A 20,898-nucleotide genomic window follows, 5' to 3' on the forward strand; every position below is an offset into this window, starting at 1 on the left:
GGACCCTGAGATCATGACCTGAGCCGAAGGCAGCGGCTCAACCCACTGAGCCACCCAGGCGCCCCGACCAAAACATTCTTGACGAGGATGGTCTTTAGCTTGAACTATTTCAGTTTCTTTCAAATGTTTTCTTGTGATTGAGTTCCAGTTTCATAGTATTGCGGTCTGAGAATGCGCAGGGAATAATCTGTCTTTTGGTATCGGTTGAAACCTGATTCGTGACCGAGCATGTGGTCTATTTTGGACAAAGTTCCATGTGTGCTTGAGCAGAATGAGTATTCTGCTATTTTTTGGGTGGACTGTTCTGTATTTATCTATGAGGTCCATCTGGTCCAATGTGTCATTCAAAGCTCTTGTTTCCTTGTTGATTTTCTGCTTAGATGATCTGTCTTTTGCTGAGAGTGGAATGTTAAGGTCCCTTACAATTAATGTATTATTATCAATATGTCTGTATTTTGATTAATAGTTTGCTTATGTAGTTGGCTGTTCCAATGTTGGGGGTATAGATATTTATAGTTGTTAGATCCTCTTGTTGAATAGAAGCTTTAAGAATGATAAAGTGTCCCTCTGTATCTGACTACAGTCTTTACATTAATATCTAATTTGTCTGATATGAGCATTGCTACCTCGGTTTTCTTTTGCGGTCCTTTGGCATGAAAGATGATTCTGCATCCTTTTACTTCCAGTCTGGATGTATCCCTAGGTTCACAATGAATCTCTTGTAGACCTCATATGGATCGGTCCTGTCTTTTAATCCAGTCTGCAACCGTGTGCCGTTTTATGGGAGCATTTAGGCTGTTCACGTTGAAAGTGATTATTGAAAGATGGGATTTTATTGTCATCATGTTGTCTGTGAAGTCCTGTTTCTGTGGTTCACCTTTGTATGTTTCTGTTTTATATCACCCATGGGGTTCTTTCTCCTTTTATGGAACCCCCCCTTAATATTTCTTGCAGGACCGTGTTAGTGGTCACATATTCTGTTAATCTCTGCTGATCCTGGAAGCTCCTTATCACTCCATCCATTCTGAATGACAGCCTTGCTGGATAAAGAATTTTTGGTTCTTCTCATTTAGTATCCTGAATATGTCTTCCTAGCCCTTTCTGGCTTGCCAGATCTCACTGGACAGGTCTGAGGTTGTTCTGATGTTCCTCGCTTTGTAGATAAGGAATCTCTTTCTCCTACCTGCCCTTAAGATGGTTTCCCTGGTATTAAGATTCACAGGGTTCACTATTACATGCCCGGGCATTGGTCTGTTCTCCTTCATCTTGGGGATTGTTCTCTCTGACTCTAGGACATGAATTCTGTTTCCTTTCCCAAATTTGGGAAGTACTCGGCTACGAGTACTAATATCCCTTTTAGTAAAAAGGGATGTGAGCAAGCTTGACTAAGTTGGTGTACATCATTCAGCTTCTGTTAATTTTTTTAAAGATTTTATTTATTTGACAGAGATCACAAATAGGCAGAGAGGCAGGCAGAGAGAGAGATAGGGAAGCAGGCTCCCCGCTGAGCAGAGAGCCTGATGCGGGGCTCGATCCCAGGACCCTGGGATCATGACCTGAGCCGAAGGCAGAGGCTAAACCCACTGAGCCACCCAGGCGCCCCTCAGCTTCTGTTATAAGACATAAATGTGTAGGATGTGGCAGAAAGTTTATTTTTAAATCTCAACTGGTGATTTTTAAAAATCTCTTTCCTCCCTAACCACAATTTTTATTATTTTATTATTTTTTAAAGATTTTACTCATTTATTTGACACAGAGAGAGAGAGAGAGAGACAGCGAGAAAGGGAATACAAGCAGAGGGGAGTGGGAGAAGGAGAAGCAGGCTTCCCGCTGAGTAGTTAGCCAGATGTGGGGCTCGATTCTGAGCTGAAGGCAGATGCTTAACAACTGTGCCCCCAAATCACAATTTTTAATTAGAATTTCAGCGTACTTATAATAATTGCCCTTCATGCTGATCATATGTTATTGTAAGATCTTGAATTACCTTCTCAATCATGGAAGATTACTAATTATTATTTCTTTGTTTACTTTACTGTAATAATTGCTTTATTACTTTAGCATTGCTGTACCCTAATTCTTCAAATAGTGGTGCCCATTTTGTTGTATGGTAGCTTTTATTAGCCACTTTCTTTTACTAACTAGGATATACCATTTTAAGCTTTTCAGCAGAAGTAGAAAACCACATGGAAAAAACATGTTTTGGAATTTTTGAGAAATGGACATAGATTAACAGAATCTGTTAATTCAGTTTTTTCTAGTATATTTTGAAGATGTCCTTTAATTATCAGATGTAACTGGATTTTAGACACAGCTGTTTCATTTATTTCATTTATATTAAATGTGACATTTTTTCCATTTTTAAAAATTTATTTATTTCATATATATGATTCATTCTAAAACTTTGAAAAAACTTGAAAGGACTTAACACTTTGCAATTTCTTTTATCATGTTTGAGCACTATGGTAATGATGTCTGATCCAGATCTGACTTTGGGACTCTGCAAGTCATCTTTAAAAACAAGTACACACCCCCATCCAAATCTTCATTTTTAATCCTTAAAGAGTGTTTTTTTTTCCTCTTGTAAAAAATGTATTTGGTTATATATTCAAAGTTGCTAGTTCTTTTTGATTAGTTATAATTAATAAAATCAATGGGGTATCATTCAATTATTAATTTGTTTGATCTATGAATTCTCTTATCTGACAGGTTTTTTTTTTTCCCCTTTTGGTTTTAATAGAACATTCAAATAAAAACTTTGGCAGATGATGTGGTAAGGTTGTCTTAGTAGCATGTTATGTTACTTGTGCATGTTGCCTTTTTTAACTAAAGTGGGTGGACATTAAAGCATTCATGTATGTAAGATATATATAGATGTTTAAAAGTACAGTAGAATGGAAGACTTCTTAAGAGATTCTTTTGTTTTTTTGGATCTTAAAGTAAAGAATTATCAGAGAACTCAGTAAAATTTTGATTTTATCCTACTATATACCTTAACCAGAATTTTTTTTGTCTGTATATAAATCTAACTCTGGAAAATACAGACGTTTTTCTCCTATGATAGCCAAGGAAACTGTGAATAAGTAAAAGATTAATGTCAATATTGGGGAAAATTAATGTAGAAAGGAAAGTAAGTTAATCATGTCAGCTATATGCTGTTAAAATTAAAATTCTTAAATATTTTGAGCTAAGGCTATCATAGTAAATCTTATTAAAAGTTATGGGCTTAACTTTTAAGAGTGCCCTTTTATAGCTAAACTTTTAAAATACAGTATTTTAAGCAGTGTCCATTTTTTTTCTTTGTGAAATTACAAATAATGTAAAACATTAGTGATTCAAGAAGATAAAATTGTGTAGCTTAACTTCGTTTTCTTATTAGAGTATAGCCGAAAGCAGTATTATCTAGATAGAAATGAAGGGCATAATGGAAGATCAAGTATATATGTAAATAATGCTACTCAGTTACAATCTAGCACTACAAAAGTGACATGAAGTAACAGGAACAGAAAAACATTGATTTAATGGTAAATTACATATTTAAATGCTTTTATGTCCACCATATTTTTTTAGTGAAATTTGACTGTTGAATATGTACTTAAGCTTATTTGGGATTACTTAATAGAGTTGTTTGAAAATGTAATACATACCTAAACCAACTTTATTTTCCTCTAAGAGTTAAAAGAAAATTAGAATATAGTTCAGGATAATTTGAAGAAATAAATCTTAATGTGAACATTGGGATTGGAACCAGGACTTACAAATTTAGTGAGTCACTTTTTCTGTGAAATGAGAGGGTCTAGATGATTTTTCAAATTTCTTCCCAGCTCTAAAACACTATGATTTATATAATCTCTTTGTATGAAACCATGTACTGAAATCATTTTTGTAATCCTAAATAAGCTGCATAAAACTGCTCATATTTCTTTAAAAATACAGCTTTTAATTAAAAAAAAAAGGGTTCCTGGAATCAAAATTAAAAGTGTGTTCTTTTTATGGGGGGAGTCAACAGAAAATTAAGTAGTTGTAATAACTTCTGTGATGCAGTTTGTAATAATTAAAATATTTGAAATAATTTATAAGGACTCAGTAACATGGCAGGAAGATTACTGTTCTCACATCTAACATGTGTGCTTGTTTAACATGAGTTGATGGTATGCATGTGCTTTCTAACAGAAACCAGAATAAAACTGAATTGCATTCAGTTTTATGGACATTACTAATTTTTGAGGTCTAGTGTTTTGTGGTTTAAAACAGATTGGGATGTTCATATGTACCTGGACTCATTAATATACTTTATGTGAAATAGCAAGCTAATTATTAGAGATTGTGCATGGAACCAAAGTTTCAGAGTCAATATCCTGAAGTTCTTCATAATAGTAGTTGTAGGAATAAGATAATTCTGTATGCGTTAACATTGCCATTAAATGGAAAAGGTGATGTCTTGTTATTCTCTATTTTCAGGGAAAAAAAGGGCAGTCATAGTAACAGCAACAATTATAATAAATAGCAGAGAAGTACATTAAACATATCAACTTATTTTAATCTCAGTATAACTCTGTGGTATAGGTACTTGTTATCTGTATTTTAAAGACTTTATGTATTTATTTTAGAGAAAGAGAAAATCTCAAGCAGATTCCCCACTGAGCATAGAGCCCTGTGTGGGTGGGGCTTGATCTCATGATCCCTACTAGATGATGACCTGAGCGGATATTAAAAGTCAGATGCTTACCTGAAAGAACCACCCAGATGCCACTTGCTATACATATTTTAGAGATTAGGAAGCATAATTTACACAGGGTTCCTCAGTTAGTAAAGGGCACATTCAAACCCAGTCTGGCTTCAGAATCTATGTCCTTAACTATTATACCCAACCGCTATGCTGACAAAGTATCCATAGATACTTGTCACAATTTTTGGCACTTCGAAGAGAGAAATGTTGTAATTTACCTCTTAGAATTGAACATTGGGGCTGTTTATATTTCCTTTCTTTATTTCTCATAGTTCAAAGCTATATTCTCCCCTAAACAACCACGTGACCTTAATGCAGGATTTTTTTTTTTTTTTTTTACCTACTTACTGTGTGAAACAGAAATAAGGGACTAAGGTTTACTTTTGAGAAATGCTTTTCACACCTCAGACTTCTGAGACTGAAGAACTACTACAAATTTTCAAAACTGTACAATCTCTAACTGGAGCTTGTTGCTTAAGAGTTTGTCAAAAGACACTAATGATACATATTATACTAAGTGCTATTTTGATGTTTCTTGTATTAAGTGCTATTTTGATGTTTCAGTACTTTGTATTTGTGATTCTGGGTTCCTTTCTTAGAGTTTCTTATGTTTTTCTTTGTAGCGTGACCGGATTACAAGTTTTAGAAAATCTACTGTCAAAAAAGAAAAACCTCTTATTCAACATCCTATTGATTCTCAAGTTACTATGAGTGAGTTTCCAGCAGCTCAGCCATTGTATGATGAACGATCTTTGAATTTGTCAGAAAAGGAAGTACTGGATCTCTTTGAAAAAATGATGGTAAGTTAGACCCCTATTTTTGTTGTGATTTTAAAATTTGTGTGTCCAAGATAGCATGGTGTTTCAAGTAGGTATGTTTGTATGGATTGTGTTTGTAATGTAAAAGAGAGACCAGAAACCTGTTGATAACACAGAACTATTTTCAGAAGTATCTGTGTTTTTGAACTAAAACATCCTCACTTATTACTTCTACAGTGAGCTCCAGAAAGCAGGGCCTCTCTTTTTTATTTGTGTTCTCTAGTATTTTGTAGTCTCAGGCACATTGAATCCAGTTTTTTAATTAACTGATTTGTGTTTCTGTTTCTGTAAAGTAAAACAGGCCAAATTTTACTTTGCTGGAAACAACACAAGGTATCTTGTTAGGTATATGAAATAGAGTGGGGAAGATGGAGGGTAAAACAACAATGGAGGGCACCTGGGTGGCTCAGTGGGTTAAGCCGCTGCCTTCGGCTCAGGTCATGATCTCAAGATCCTGGGATCGAGTTCCGCATCGGGCTCTCTGCTCAGCGTGGAGCCTGCTTCCCTCTCTCTCTCTCCCTCTCTGCCTGCCTCTCTGTCTACTTGTGATCTCTGTCAAGTAAATAAATAAAATCTTAAAACAGCAACAACAACAATGGAAAACATAGAGGAGAAACAGTGCCTCAGAGAAGGAGGAGGATGGCAGTAGAGTAGGAAGACACTAGGCTCAACTCATCTTGTGAACACAGTAGATAGCTATCAAATCATTCTAAATACCTCAGAAATCAACCTGGAGACTGAAAGAATAAACTCTACAAATGAAGGGAGAGAAGAGACCACATCAAAGAAGGTAGGAAGTGAGAGATGTGGTTTAAGGGAAGAATGGATCAAAGCTACTGAGGAGGGGAGGGAGCTCTGGTCTGGAGAAGGGCTAGAGAGAGACAGACAGAGAAAGAGAAGCACATGGCGGGGGGGGGGGGGGGGGGGTGCGTACATGGAGATTGTTTCACCAAAGCCCTTGGCTTTGGAAAACAAGAAGGGCAGAGTTTCATGAGTTCTTGAAACCAGTAGGGTTTAAAGCCTGAAATTTTGAACATCAGCAAGATTGGCTGGGATAGAGCCCTGAGAGCACCACCCTGCTCCTGGAGAGAAGGCAGGCAGCAACCCAAGGACAGATTGCTTGGTAAAAGCAATATGAAGAGCATCTGGAATGAATGGGAATTATTTGCTATCCTCTGAGTTTTCCCCTGAGAGGCAGCATTCACTGAGATATGTCTCTGGGAACAAAGGAGTTGGCTGGAGCCCTTCCCCTCCCCCACACATAACAACATAAACAGTGAGCCAGCTGCTGGAAGCAGCCCAGCAGCAACACTGCCTGCATAATTTGCTTACACCAAGCCCCACCCCCTGTGCTTCACTGGAGGTACCCTTCTCAGGCTTGCTTCAGGACTAGCACAGTGGGCCTAACCTTCAGAAGACCAGCATAAAGCTCTGACTTCACCACATCTCCTGACCAGAGAGTTTTGAAGGGAGTTCCAGTGGAGATGGTGATAAGACTCGTTCTGTAAGGAGACCAGAGTATACCTGGTTAAACTCACCACATTCAGCTCAGGGACCAAACACTGGCCACAGCAGGTAAGGAGGGCCTCTGCAGAGTACTGGTCTAAAGGATATAGCACCCCAAAACGACAGCAGAGTACATGCAGCAAACACCAGAGACACTCCCTGAAGCTCCAGGCCTTGGGCAGTACATGACCTCTTCTTCATAAGGACATTACTTGCAGGAAGCAGGAAACGTAACTGGATTTTCTAACACAGGGAAAGACACTTAGAGAAAATGCAAAGGTGAAGGAATTTATGCCAAATGAAAGAACAAGCTAAGGCCTTGGCTATAAATCTAAGTGAAACAGATATAAATAACATGCCTGATGGAGAATTTAAAGCAAGGATCATATCATAAGGATACTCACTGGGATTGGGAAAAGAATAGAAAACATCAGTGACAGCCTTACGATAGAGATAAAACATCTTAATTGACCTTGCAGGAGCATTTGATACAGTTGATCATTCTCTCCAATTTGAAATGCTTTCTCCCTTCCATACCCCCAACATTGATTTGGTTTTCCTTCTGCTTTTTTGGCAGCTTCTTTTCAGTCTTCTTTGCTGATTCCTTTTCATGTTCTCAGCCTTTAAAGTAGAGGCCTAGGACATCTTTTCCTCTTCATATTATCTTCTTTGGTAATTAACAACCAATACTGAGCTTTTAAATCCCATTTGTGTGCTCACAGTTCTCAAATTTACCTCCAGCTTAGTCCTCATGTCTATACTCTAGACATATATCAACTTCAAAATCAGTGTCTCACCTTGGATGATCAGTAGAGTTCTCCAAAGTAATATATTCAAAACTGAACTGCTGATATTCTCCTCCAAACCTGCTCCTCCCAGTGTCTTCCCCTTCTTAGCTGGTGGTATATCTGTCTACCTAGTTACTAAGGCAAGAATCGTTTGAATTGTCTTTTACTATTTTTTTCCTTACCTTTAATTCATTTCGTAACCCATTAACTCCTCATTCAAAGTAAGGTACTTGGAATAGCTGACCATTTCTTATCACCTTTACTGACCCCACACTAATTGAAATCTTACCTGGGCTGCCACAGTAGTGGTAGGACTATAGGACTACTACAACTCTTAATTGGTCTCCATGTTTCACCATGACCCTCTACAGGATATTTTCAATACAGAAATATTATCCATTGAAATCCTGAAGAGTATTCTATCAGTTGGCTCATCAGGTCTCTCCATGGCTCCCATTTCACTTGGTATACAAAAGTCAGTACACTTAAATGGCTTATAAGGCCCTATATGATCTGATCCTCACCTTCCCTCCTTTGATAACTTCCTATGCTACTCTTCCCACTGGCTCACTCTGTTTCAGACATGCACCTGCCTTTATCATACTTGTAGCCTTAGGCAAAAATGATTCTTACTAGTTTCTAAGTTTTTGTGTACAGTGTTGACAGTGTTTTAAAAACTTTTTATAACATTTCTGTTTTGTGGCTTGAATATTCTAATGTTTAATGAGAATATTACCACTATTAAATGAGTTTTTAAATATAATTAAAAAAATTTTTTTTAAACATATAATATATTTTTATCCCCAGGGGTACAGGTCTGTGAATCGCCAGGTTTACACACTTCACAGCACTTACCATAGCACATACCCTTCTCAATGTCCATAACCCCACCCCCCTTCTCCCAACCCCCCTCCCCGCAGCAACCCTCAGTTTGTTTTGTGAGATTAAGAGTCACTTACGGTTTGTCTCCCTCCCAATCCCATCTTGTATCATTTATTCTTCTCCTACCCACTTAACCCACTTAACCCCCCATGTTGCATCTCCACTTCCTCATATCAGGGAGATGATATGATAGTTGTCTTTCTCTGCTTGACTTACTTTCGCTAAGCATGATACCCTCTAGTTCCATTCACGATGAGTGATGTTTTTAACAAAGATTTGCTTGTGGGTTCATCAATGTGATTTAAAGAAAGGTACAGTTGAGAGCCACATTTTCTCTATTAGCAATTTTTCTTTCCATTGGAAATTTCAGAGTAGGAAGTTAGGTAAATATGGTTTGATTAAAAGTAACCAAAAAAATCAATAAATATATTTTAAAGATTATCTCTCTTTGAGAGAAGTGTACTTGTACATTGGACATTATGTGTTTTCTATGTTCTCTTCAGTTTCACCGTAATTAGCTTACAGTGAAAAAGTTATTTTATGAATTATCATAGCTTTCATTTACTGTGCACTTACTAGCCAGGCTTGTAACTAAATAGTTTATACGTATTATTTCAGTTGATCCTTATGAAAATGCCACAAAGTAGGTGACATAGTTTTACTCCATTTTTAGATGAGGAAATTGAAGCTAAGAGAGAGTGAAGAAATTGGTTCTGTAACTTGTCTTAGCTAGTAAGTGGGTGAGCTGGAACATAAATTTAGATACATAAAAATGTAAAAAAAAATGGCCTTTTTGTAGCATCTGTCTTTTTTTTTTTTCTTTTCTTTTTTTTTTTTATTTATTTTTTTTATTTTTATTTTTTTTTATTTCCAGCATAACAGTATTTATTATTTTTGCACCACACCCCGTGCTCCATGCAATCCGTGCCCTCTATAATACCCACCACCTGGTACCCCAACCTCCCACCCCCCGTCCCTTCAAAACCCTCAGATTGTTTTTCAGAGTCCATAGTCTCTCATGGTTCACCTCCCCTTCCAATTTCCCCCAACTCCCTTCTCCACTCTAAGTCCCCATGTCCTCCATGCTATTTGTTATGCTCCACAAATAAGTGAAACCATATGATAATTGACTCTCTCTGCTTGACTTATTTCACTCAGCATAATCTCTTCCAGTCCCGTCCATGTTGCTACAAAAGTTGAGTATTCATCCTTTCTGATGGAGGCATAATACTCTATCCCCAGGGGTACAGGTCTGTGAATCACCAGGTTTACACACTTCACAGCACTCACCAAAGCACATACCCTCCCCAATGTCCATAATCCCACCCCCTTCTCCCAAACCCCCTCCCCCCAGCAACCCTCAGTTTGTTTTGTGAGATTAAAAGTCACTTATGGTTTGTCTCCCTCCCAATCCCATCTTGTTTCATTTATTCTTCTCCTACCCACTTAAGCCCCCATGTTGCATCACCACTTCCTCATATCAGGGAGATCATATGATAGTTGTTTTTCTCTGCTTGACTTATTTCGCTAAGCATGATACGCTCTAGTTCCATCCATGTTGTCGCAAATGGCAAGATTTCATTTCTTTTGATGGCTGCATAGTATTCCATTGTGTATATATACCACATCTTCTTGATCCATTCATCTGTTGATGGACATCTAGGTTCTTTCCATAGTTTGGCTATTGTGGACATTGCTGCTATAAACATTCGGGTGCATGTGCCCCTTTGGATCACTACGTTTGTATCCTTAGGGTAAATACCCAATAGTGCAATTGCTGGGTCATAGGGCAGTTCTATTTTCAACATTTTGAGGAACCTCCATGCTGTTTTCCAGAGTGGCTGCACCAGCTTGCATTCCCACCAACAGTGTAGGAGGGTTCCCCTTTCTCCGCATCCTCGCCAGCATCTGTCATTTCCTGACTTGTTTATTTTAGCCATTCTGACTGGTGTGAGGTGATATCTCATTGTGGTTTTGATTTGTATTTCCCTGATGCCGAGTGATATGGAGCACTTTTTCATGTGTCTGTTGGCCATCTGGATGTCTTCTTTGCAGAAATGTCTGTTCATGTCCTCTGCCCATTTCTTGATTGGATTATTTGTTCTTTGGGTGTTGAGTTTGCTAAGTTCTTTATAGATTCTGGACACTAGTCCTTTATCTGATATGTCATTCACCACGACCAAGTGGGATTTATTCCAGGGCTGCAAGGTTGGTTCAACATCCGCAAATCAGTCAATGTGATACAACACATTAATAAAAGAAAGAACAAGAACCATATGATCCTCTCAATAGATGCTGAAAAAGCATTTGACAAAGTACAGCATCCCTTCCTGATCAAAACTCTTCAAAGTGTAGGGATAAAGGGCACATACCTCAATATCATCAAAGCCATCTATGAAAAACCCACCGCAAATATCATTCTCAATGGAGAAAAACTGAAAGCTTTTCCGCTAAGGTCAGGAACACGGCAGGGATGTCCATTATCACCACTGCTATTCAACATAGTACTAGAGGTCCTAGCCTCAGCAATCAGACAACAAAAGGAAATTAAAGGCATCCAAATCGGCAAAGAAGAAGTCAAATTATCACTCTTCGCAGATGATATGATACTATATGTGGAAAACCCAAAAGACTCCACTCCAAAACTGCTAGAACTTATACAGGAATCTACTGTCTTTTTTTTTAAAAGATTTTATTTATTTGAGAGAGGGAGAGAGCACAAGCAGGAGGAATCGCAAAGGAAGAGGGAGAAACAAGCTCTGAGCAGGGAGCCTGACACAGTGCTTGGTCCCAGGACCCTAGGATCATGACCTGAGCTGAAGGAATATGCTTAATCAGCCTGAGCCATGCAAATGCGCCTTGTAGCATCTGTCTTTAATAATGTTTCGTTTAAGCTAAATATAAGTTAATACATTTTCCTTGCATACATACTCTGGAAATAGAAGGCAATTCAAAAGTATATTGGTTAGTAGGCAAAGCCAGTTTGGGATGGATTATTTCCTACTGATGATGTAAAGTTGTCTGTAATGTCTTTTTACAAAGCATCAGTTGAAAGAGACTGAAAATTTATAATGGAAAACTGTTAAAATGCCATTATTTAAATCGATAGGGAGAAGACACTTAAGTGGATCTGTTTCTAAAACACAAGTAGACTTCCCAGCGTCAAAGTTCTTTTATTTCACTCTTCCTAGGTGTCCTTCCTTGTAAAAATAAAGTAATAGATGTTCGGGTTCTATTTGATGGCCACTATGTAGGATACTCTTGTTTTTCATGATTATCATCTTTTATTGTGCTAGTTCTGTTGATTGGCTTTTTTTCACTTTAGTGAACTACAAACAAACATTTAGGCCATTTGACCTAAACACTCAGTATGTGTTTTAGGATACATACTGAGGTATAAAAAATTCTAAATAATTGTACAAAATAGCACAGCCTTATACACAGTAATTTATATGAGATGCTTGACCAGAAATAAGTTACTTTAAAACGGCTAATAAAATTTATTATTTGGAATTTCTGGGTAATGATGTATTTTGGTAGGACTTTTGGTGAAAAGCTTAAATGATCAAAGGCAGTATTCAAATATAATCCTATCTTCCTCTGATAATTGAAACTCTTGCTATGCTTGAGGATCATATCTTATCAACAGGAGTTCTCAGTGTACAGGCTTATAGATACTAGGGGATTTGGGGTTAAATATGAAATTAGTATTAGACATAATTTTTTTAAAAGATTTTATTTATATGACACAGAGAGAGAGATCACAAGTAGGCAGAGAGGCAGGCAGAGAGAGAGGGGGAAGCAGGCTCCCCGCTGAGCAGAGAGCTCGATGCTGGGCTCAATCTCAGGACCCCGACTTCATGACCTGAGCCGAAGGCAGAGGCTTAACCCACTGAGCCACCCAGGTGCCCCAGTATAGACACAATTTTTTATTTTTTAAAAATATTTTATTCATTTATTTGACAGAGATCACAAAGGCAGAGAGGCAGGCAAGGAGAGAGGAGGAAGCAGGCTCCCCGCAGAGCAGAGAGCCCAGTGTGGGTCTCGATCCCGGGACCCTGGGATCACGACCTAAGTGGAAGGCAGAGGATTTAACCCATTGAGCCACCCAGGCACCCCTAGACATAATTTTTTAAGTATTAACTCTGATTACTATAGCTCTTATTTCATTATTAATAACTTATTTTAAAAATCACTTGACTATTGCTAAGTAAAATCATGCAACAAGTTAAGTTAACTGAAAAATTTGAGGGGTTAGATTTCCTTTACTAGTGTATTTGTAAATTAGTAATGTTCTATTGATTCTGACTTATATTTTCTGCATTGGTATGTGACTTTTCAAATTGTAGTTATTTAGTAAAACAATTTTAGACAGATGTTTTGCACAATGTATCAATGGCTATTGCTGACAGATTTTAAAGCTCCAAATTTGAAAGTTATAGATGATTCTTTAATGAAGCACATTCTCTTTATATAGCAGCATGTCTTCAGTAGTTTCTAAGACTGAATTTTTTTACATATAGTCACCGAGTATTAATTGAAAATAGGGAAGACTTTCTATTAAAACTTTTAAGAATGAAAAACACTTGTTTTTATATGAATTTTATAATTAGCAGCAGGAATAAATGATACTTGCTCTTTAAGATTCTTGTTCCCCTCCTCCCCAGAGTCATGTTTTCAAATGTTTCTCAAGTGGGTAAAGGTAGTAGAACCAAAGCAGCAATACTGCTTTTACATTTTTTTTTTTAGCTATAAAAGGTGATTGTAATAACTGTAGTTACTATAGTCTGTACTTACTACTAAAAGGTGACTGTAGTATTACATATCATCTTTAACCAAAAATTCAAATTTGAATGAGATTTTATTTGTAATGTTTCTCATGTTAATGAGATGCATTTAGTATTGCTTCTAATTAGATTGGTGAAATATCTCCTCCACTTTATAAGTAAATTGATATTGGTATAATTGGATAGTTATTCAATATTGTAAGTTTCATGACCTTTGAGCTTACGTGGCCTTTGAGTTTCATGGTCTTTGAGAATAACTGAACTGGTTTTTGCACACTTGAGTATACTGCCTAAGGACTATTAAATATTTAGCAGTGATAATTTGTTTTTATATGAACTGAATTAATACAGCTAGAACAAGTAGAGAGATAATGTCTGGAAACTTGTGTTTCCTTTTGAGTATTATTACTTTTTTGTATGCAGTTGTTCTTTCTTGGGGACTAGAGAGAGAGAGCGTTTCCATTTTAAGCTTAAAAAATAGAGAGACTTCTTGAGTACTCAAGTTGGAATTGATTTCTTTCTTTTATTTAAAAATGATTTTATTTATTTATTTGACAAGTAGAGATTACAAGTAGAGAGGCAGGCAGAGAGAGAGGGAGAAGTAGGCTCCCCGCTGAGCAGAGAGCCTGATTTGGGGGTTGGGGGTTGATCCCAGGACCCTGAGACCATGACCTGAACCGAAGGCAGGGGCTTAACCCGCTGAGCCACCAGGTGCCCTGAAATTTGATTTCTTATGTTAGCTATCAGAAAGATCTGTTGAGTGGAGATCCAGCTTACTTTGGTGACATTGGATTTGTATAGATATGTTCTAACATAGGCAGTTAAATAGTTTTGTCATATGCAAAACATGAGGCTACTGATGATATTTTGATTAATTTGTAAGTATATATATTTCATTTCAACCTCATTTTAATATATGATTCCATGTGTAAATATGTTTTGCACTTTGTTTCTATTCAGCAATTTATATTACTGTATTTTGCATTTTGGGCTTATTTTAATGACAGTATAGCTATATGCAATAAATACTAAATTATCTAGCCCATGTTCTGTCTGCTAGGACTGCCATAAATAATCCCAAAGCTTTTTAGTTTTTGTGTTCTCTCTCTTTTGGCTTTCACCAATTTAGAGAGAATTTGTGACTTTGGACCCCAGGTGTTATACTTTAACCCAGGTATACTTATCTCCCCTGACTCACTCCTGGGTTTCTTTTTTTTTTTTTTTTTTTAAAGATTTTTTATTTATTTATTTGACATACAGAGATCACAAGCAGGCAGAGAGGCAGGCAGAGAGAGAGAAAGGAAGGGAAGCAGGCTCCCTGCTGAGCAGAGAACCCGACGCGGGACTCAATCCCAGGACCGTGGGATCATGACCTGAGCCGAAGGCAGGGGCCCCAACCCACTGAGCCACCCAGGTGCCCCCTCGGTTTCTTTTTTATACAACATTGGTGTTTTAGGAGTTGGTTAGCTTGGATGAGAACCTTTTACTGCTGTCATCATTATTAATTTGAATTGATAGTTAAATTACCATAAAATATAGGTAAAATAAATCTTAAAATTTATTATAAGCCACAGAAATAGTCAGAGATTATTACAGCCTTATAAATTGTCTAGATCACATAATTTCCATTGGTTACCTTTACATTTCCAGTGTCTTTACTGTACATTATTAGACTGAGATACATAGATTACATAGATTCTAAGAATAGCTTGTAAGAGGAGCAAAACCTACCAAGTAAATAGGTCTAGAAAAAAACTGAGGGGTGCTTGGGTGGCTCAGTAAGTTAAGTGTCCGACTCTTGATTTCGGATCAGGTCATGAATGATCTCAGGCTTGTGAGATTGAGCCCTGCGTCAGGCTCCGTGCTCAGTGCAGGGTTTGCTTGAGATTCTCTCTCTCCCCTTTTCCCTCTGTCTATCCCCCTACTCTTTGTTTATAAACAAGTAAAATCTTCTTTAAAAAAGGTAACTAAATCTGAGTCACTTTTAAATTCACTTAACAAATAAAATTTTCACCAAGGTTTGCAAGAAGAATTAAAGGAACTAGGTTTTTCAAATTTACCTGGTTGTAGCTGGTAAACTTAACAGTTTATTGCCTCTGTTCTTGGTTTGTACATAGAATTGCTTTCCAAGATATATTTTTTATACATTCATTGCTATGAATGTATTTCCATAGCAGTTTTTTTGGGAAGGATTTTATTTATTTATTTGAGAGAGAGAGACTGAACAGGAGAGAGAACATGAGTTAGGGGAGGGACAGAAGGAGAGGAAGAAGCAGACTCCCAGCTGAGCAGGGAGTCCGACGGGGGCTTGATCCCCGAAACCTGGGATCATGATGTGAGCTGAAGGCAGACACAACCAACTGAGCCAGCCAGGCGCCTACACAACTGTTTTTTTTTAATATGTGCAGTATTCCAGGTTGCTGTATGTTGGAGGTACAAAGATGAATGCAATACCTCCACTGTCCTCATAGAACTCAGAGTTTGGTCAAGGAGAGAAGAATGTACAAACCTGGTTTCAATAGTAGTAGGATACCTGTGAATAGGCTACTGTGGGTGCTTAACCCAGTGCAGGAGCTCAGGGAGGAAACAGGAAAGACCCAAATATACTATGAAACCCCATGTCACTTAACGAATTTTCAGTATTTTTTGGCATTAACGCATTCTCAGAGCTTAAACAATTACGTTTATCAAGATTGAGTGCCTTCTGTATGCCAGGTACTGGTCTAAGCTCTGAGGAAAAAAGAGCAGAGAAGAGCTCAAGGGAATCTCCTGCTGTCAAGAAGCTTATGTTCTGGGGCACCTGGGTGGCTCAGTGGGTTAAGCCTCTGCCTTCGGCTCAGGTCATGACCTCAGGGTCCTGGGATCAAGCCCCATATTGGGCTCTCTGCTCGGCAGGAAGCCTGCTTCCCCCTCTCTCTCTGCCTGTCTCTCTGCCTACTTGTTATCTCTCTGTCAAATAAATAAATAAAATCTTAAAAAAAAGAAGCTTATGTTCTGATAGGCGTGATATAGTAGGACATAATGATGCCTGGGTGGCTCAGTTGGTTAGGCTGCTGCCTTCAGCTCAGGTCATGATCCCAGCATCCTGGAATCGAGTCCCGCATCCTGCTTCTTGCTCAGCAGGGAGCCTGCTTCTCTCTCAGCCTCTGCCTGCTTGTGCATACTCTCTCTCTCTCTTTTCTCTCTGATAAATAAATAAATAAAATCTTAAAAAAAAAAAAAGAAAATGGAAAAGTTTATTTGACATCTCTCTGTTGAATGCCAGTTTCTTCGTTAGGTCCAGGGGAACATAAAGATGACAAATACACTATCTTTGCCTCTAGGATTTTATTTTTTATGGCTCAAAAAGTAAGAATAATTTGAAAAAATGTTTTAACCTTACATTTTTTAAATTGCTGGAAAAAAATCAAAAGAAGTCTTTCAGGACACATGAAAAATATATGAAATTCAGTGTTTATAATTATTTTTGAATGCAGCCATAACCATTTGTTTATATATCATTTGTGGCTCCTTTTGTGTTACAGCTGCAGGTTGAATAATTGTGATAAAGACCCTGTGACCCACAAAGCCTAAAACATTTACTATCTGGTCCTATGTAGAAAGTTTGTCAAGCTCCGCACTAATAGTCTCTCAACTTCTTGATTTATTATCTTGTTAGAAAAAATATGCGTGCTTGTGCAAGTAACTCCAATGTATTTTATTTAAAAATTTTATGCATATACGTATGTACTATGTCTGTTGTAAAATACAGACATAATAAAGAATGAGAAAAACATGAACAAGATTTTAAAATGACTTAAAATTTTATTTATTTATTTTTTATTTTAAAATTTTTTCTATTATTTTTACTAACATATAATGTATTATTTGCCCCAGGAGTACAGGTCTGTGAATCATTATTAGGCTTACACAGTTCACAGCACTCACCATATTACATACCCTATATGCATATCCATAATGCAACCACCCTCCCCATACTCCTCTTCCCCTTAGCAACCCTCAGTTTGTTTTGTGAGATTAAGAGTTTCTTATGGTTTTTCTCTCTCCGGATCCAATCTTGTTTCAATTTTTCCTTCCGTAACCCCCACACTCTCCACTCTGCCTCTCCAATTCCTCATATCAAAGACATAATATGGTTATTGTCTTTCTCTGATTGACTTATTTTGCTCAGCATAATACCCTCTATTTCCATCCATGTCATTGCAAATGGAGGATTTTGTCTTTTGATGGCTGCATAGTATTCCATTGTATATATACACACCACATTTTCTTTATCCATTTATCTATTGATGGACATCTAAGGCTCTTTCCATAGTTTGGCTATTGTGGGCATTGCTGCTATACACATTCGGGTGCACATGCCCGTTCAGATTCCCACATTTGTATATTTAGGGTAAATACTCAGTAGTGTGATTGCTGGGTCAGAGGGTAGCTTTATTTTCAACTTTTTGAGGAACCTCCATGCTGTTTTCCAGAGTGGTTGCACAAGTTTGCATTCCCACCAACAGTGTAGAAGGGTTCCCCTTTCTCCGCATCCTCACCAGCATCTGTCGTTTCCTGACTTACTAATTTTAGCCATTCTGGCTGGTGTGAGGTGGTGTCTCGTTGTGGTTTTGATTTATATTTCCCTGATGCCGAGTGTGATGGTGGAGCATTTATTCATGTGTCTGTTGGTCATCTGGATGTCTTTGCAGAAACGTCTGTTCATATCCTCTGCTCATTTCTTGATTGGATTTTTTGTTCTTTGGGTGTTGAGTTTGACAAGTTCTTTATAGATTTTGGATATTATCCCTTTATTTGATATGTTTTCTGTGAATATCTTCTCCCATTCCGTCAGTTGTCTTTTGGTTTTATTGACTGTTTTCTTTGCTGTGCAAAAGCTTTTGATCTTGATGAAATCCCAATAGTTCATTTTTGCCCTTGCTTCTGTTGCCTTTGGCGATGTTCCTTGGAAGAAGTTGCTGCGGCTGAGGTCACAGAGGTTGCTGCCTGTGTTCTCCTCAAGGATTTGGATGGATTCCTTTCTCACATTGAGGTCCTTCATCCATTTTGGGTCTATTTTCATGTGTGGTTTAAGGAAATGGTCCAGTTTCATTTTTCTGCATGTGGCTGTCCAGTTTTCCCAGCACCATTTGTTGAAGAGACTCTTTGCCGTTGGGCATTCTTTCCTCCTTTGTTGAAGATTAGTTGTCCATAGAGTGGAGGGTCCACTTCTGGCCTCTCTATTCTGTTCCATTGATCTATGTGTTTGTTTTTGTGCCAGCACCATACTGTCTTGATGATGACAGCTTTGTAATAGAGCTTGAAGTCTGAAATTGTGATGCCACCAATTCGGCTTTCTTCTTCAATATTCCTCTCACTATTCGGGGTCTTTTCTGGTTCCATATAAATAATAGGGTTATTTGTTCCATTTCTTTGAAAAAAAAAAAAGATGGTATTTTGATTGGGATTGCATTAAATGTGTAGATTGCTTTAGGTAATATAGACATTGTCCCAATATTTGTTCTTCCAATCCACGGGCATGGAACGTTTTTCCATTTCTTTTTGTCTTCCTCAATTTCTTTCATGAGCACTTAATATTTCTCTGAGTATAGATTCTTTGCCTCTTTGCTTAGGTTTGTTCCTAGGTCTCTTATGATTTTGGCTGCAATTGTCAATGGGATGGACTCCTTAATTTCTCTTTCTTCTGTCGTGTCGTTGGTGTATAGAAATGCAACTGATTTCTGTGCATTGATTTTATATCCTGACACTTTCCTGAATTCCTGTACAAGTTCTAGCAGTTTTGGAGTGGAGTTATTTGGGTTTTCCACATAATGTATCATATCATCTTCAGAGTGAGCGGTTGACTTCTTTGCCGACTTGGATGCTTTTAATTTCTTTTTCTTGGCTGATTGCTGAGGCTAGGACTTCTAGTACTGTGTTGAATAGCAGTGGTGAAAGTGGACATCGCTGCCATGTTCCTGACCTTAGGGGAAAAGCTCTCAGTTTTTCCCCATTGAGATGATATTCGCTCTGGGTTTTTCATAAATGGCTTTGATGATATTGAGGATGTACCCTCTTTCCCTACACTTTGAAGAGTTTTGATCAGGAAGGGATGCTGTACTTTGTCAAATGCTTTTTCAGCATCTATTGAGAGTATTTTATGGTTCTTATTCTTTTATTAATGTATTGTATCACATTGATTGATTTGCAGATGTTGAACCAACCTTGCAGCCCTGGAATAAATCCCACTATGTCATGGCGAATAATACTTTTAATGTTCTGTTGGATCCCATTGGCTAGTACTTTGATGAGAATTTTCACCTCTGTGTTCATCAAGGATGTTGGTCTAGATTTCTCATTTTTGATGGGATCTTTGTCTGGTTTTGATATCAACTTAATGCTGGCCTCATAAAATGAGTTTTAGAATTTTTCCTTCCATTTCTATTTTTTTGGGACAGTTTCAGGAGAACAGGTATTAATTTTTTAAATGTTTGCTAGAATTCCCCTGGGAAGCCGTCTGGTTTTTGGCTGTTGTTTGTTGGGATATCTTTGATGACTGCTTCTATCTCCTTACTGGTTATGGGTCTGTTTAGGTTTTCTGTTTCTTCCTGATTCAGTTTTGGCAGTTTTTATTATCTCTAGGAATGCATCCATTTCTTCCAGATTGTCAAATTTGCTGGCGTATGGTTGCTCTTAATATGTTCTTATAATTATTGGTATTTCTTTGGTGTTGGTTGTGATCTCTCCTCTATCATTCATGATTTTATTTATTTGGGTCCTTTCTCTTTTGGATAAGTCTGGCCAGGTTTTATCAATCTTATTAGTTCTTTGAAAGAACTATCTCCTAGTTTTATTGATTTGTTCTACTGTTCTTTTGGTTTTGATTTCATTGATTTGTGTTCTGATAGTTTTGATTTCTTTTCTCTTGCTGGGTTTAGGTTTTCTTTGCTGTTTTCCAGCTCCTTTAGGTTTAGGGTTAGGTTGCATACTTGAGACCTTTCTTGTTCATTTGGAAAGGCTTGTATGGCTATATACTTTCCTCTCAGGACTGCCTTTGCTGTGTCCACAGATTTTGAACAGTTGTGTTCTCATTATCATTGGTTTCCCTGATTTTTTACAATTCTTCTTTAATTTTCTGGTGGACCCATTCATTCTTTAGTAGGATGCCCTTTAGCCCCCATGTATTTGAATTCCTTCCAGTTTTCCTCTAGTGATTGAGTTCTAGATTCAGAGCATAGTGGTCTGAAAATATGCGGGGAATGATCCCAGTCTTTTGGTACTGGTTGAAACCTGATTTGTGACCCAGGATGTGGTCTGTTCTGGAGAATGTTCCATTTGCCGTAGAGAAGACTGTCTATTCTGTTGCTCTGGGATTGAATGTTCTGAATATATCTGTGATGTCCATCTGG

General features: G+C 37.6%; 1 protein-coding gene across 1 annotated transcript in view; it reads left to right on the forward strand.

The window, feature by feature from the left end:
* DIAPH2 (diaphanous related formin 2) overlaps nt 1–20,898 on the forward strand; it is a 958,873-nt gene that overhangs the window by 46,698 nt on the left and 891,277 nt on the right. Inside the window, exons 2-3 of the mRNA XM_032331686.1 lie at nt 2,738–2,770; nt 5,350–5,526. Of these exons, the coding sequence (XP_032187577.1) occupies nt 2,738–2,770; nt 5,350–5,526 (210 nt within the window). The remainder of the gene's footprint in view (nt 1–2,737; nt 2,771–5,349; nt 5,527–20,898) is intronic.

The sequence above is a fragment of the Mustela erminea genome, chromosome X (assembly GCF_009829155.1).
Source record: "Mustela erminea isolate mMusErm1 chromosome X, mMusErm1.Pri, whole genome shotgun sequence".
NCBI classification, from domain to species: Eukaryota; Metazoa; Chordata; class Mammalia; order Carnivora; family Mustelidae; genus Mustela; species Mustela erminea.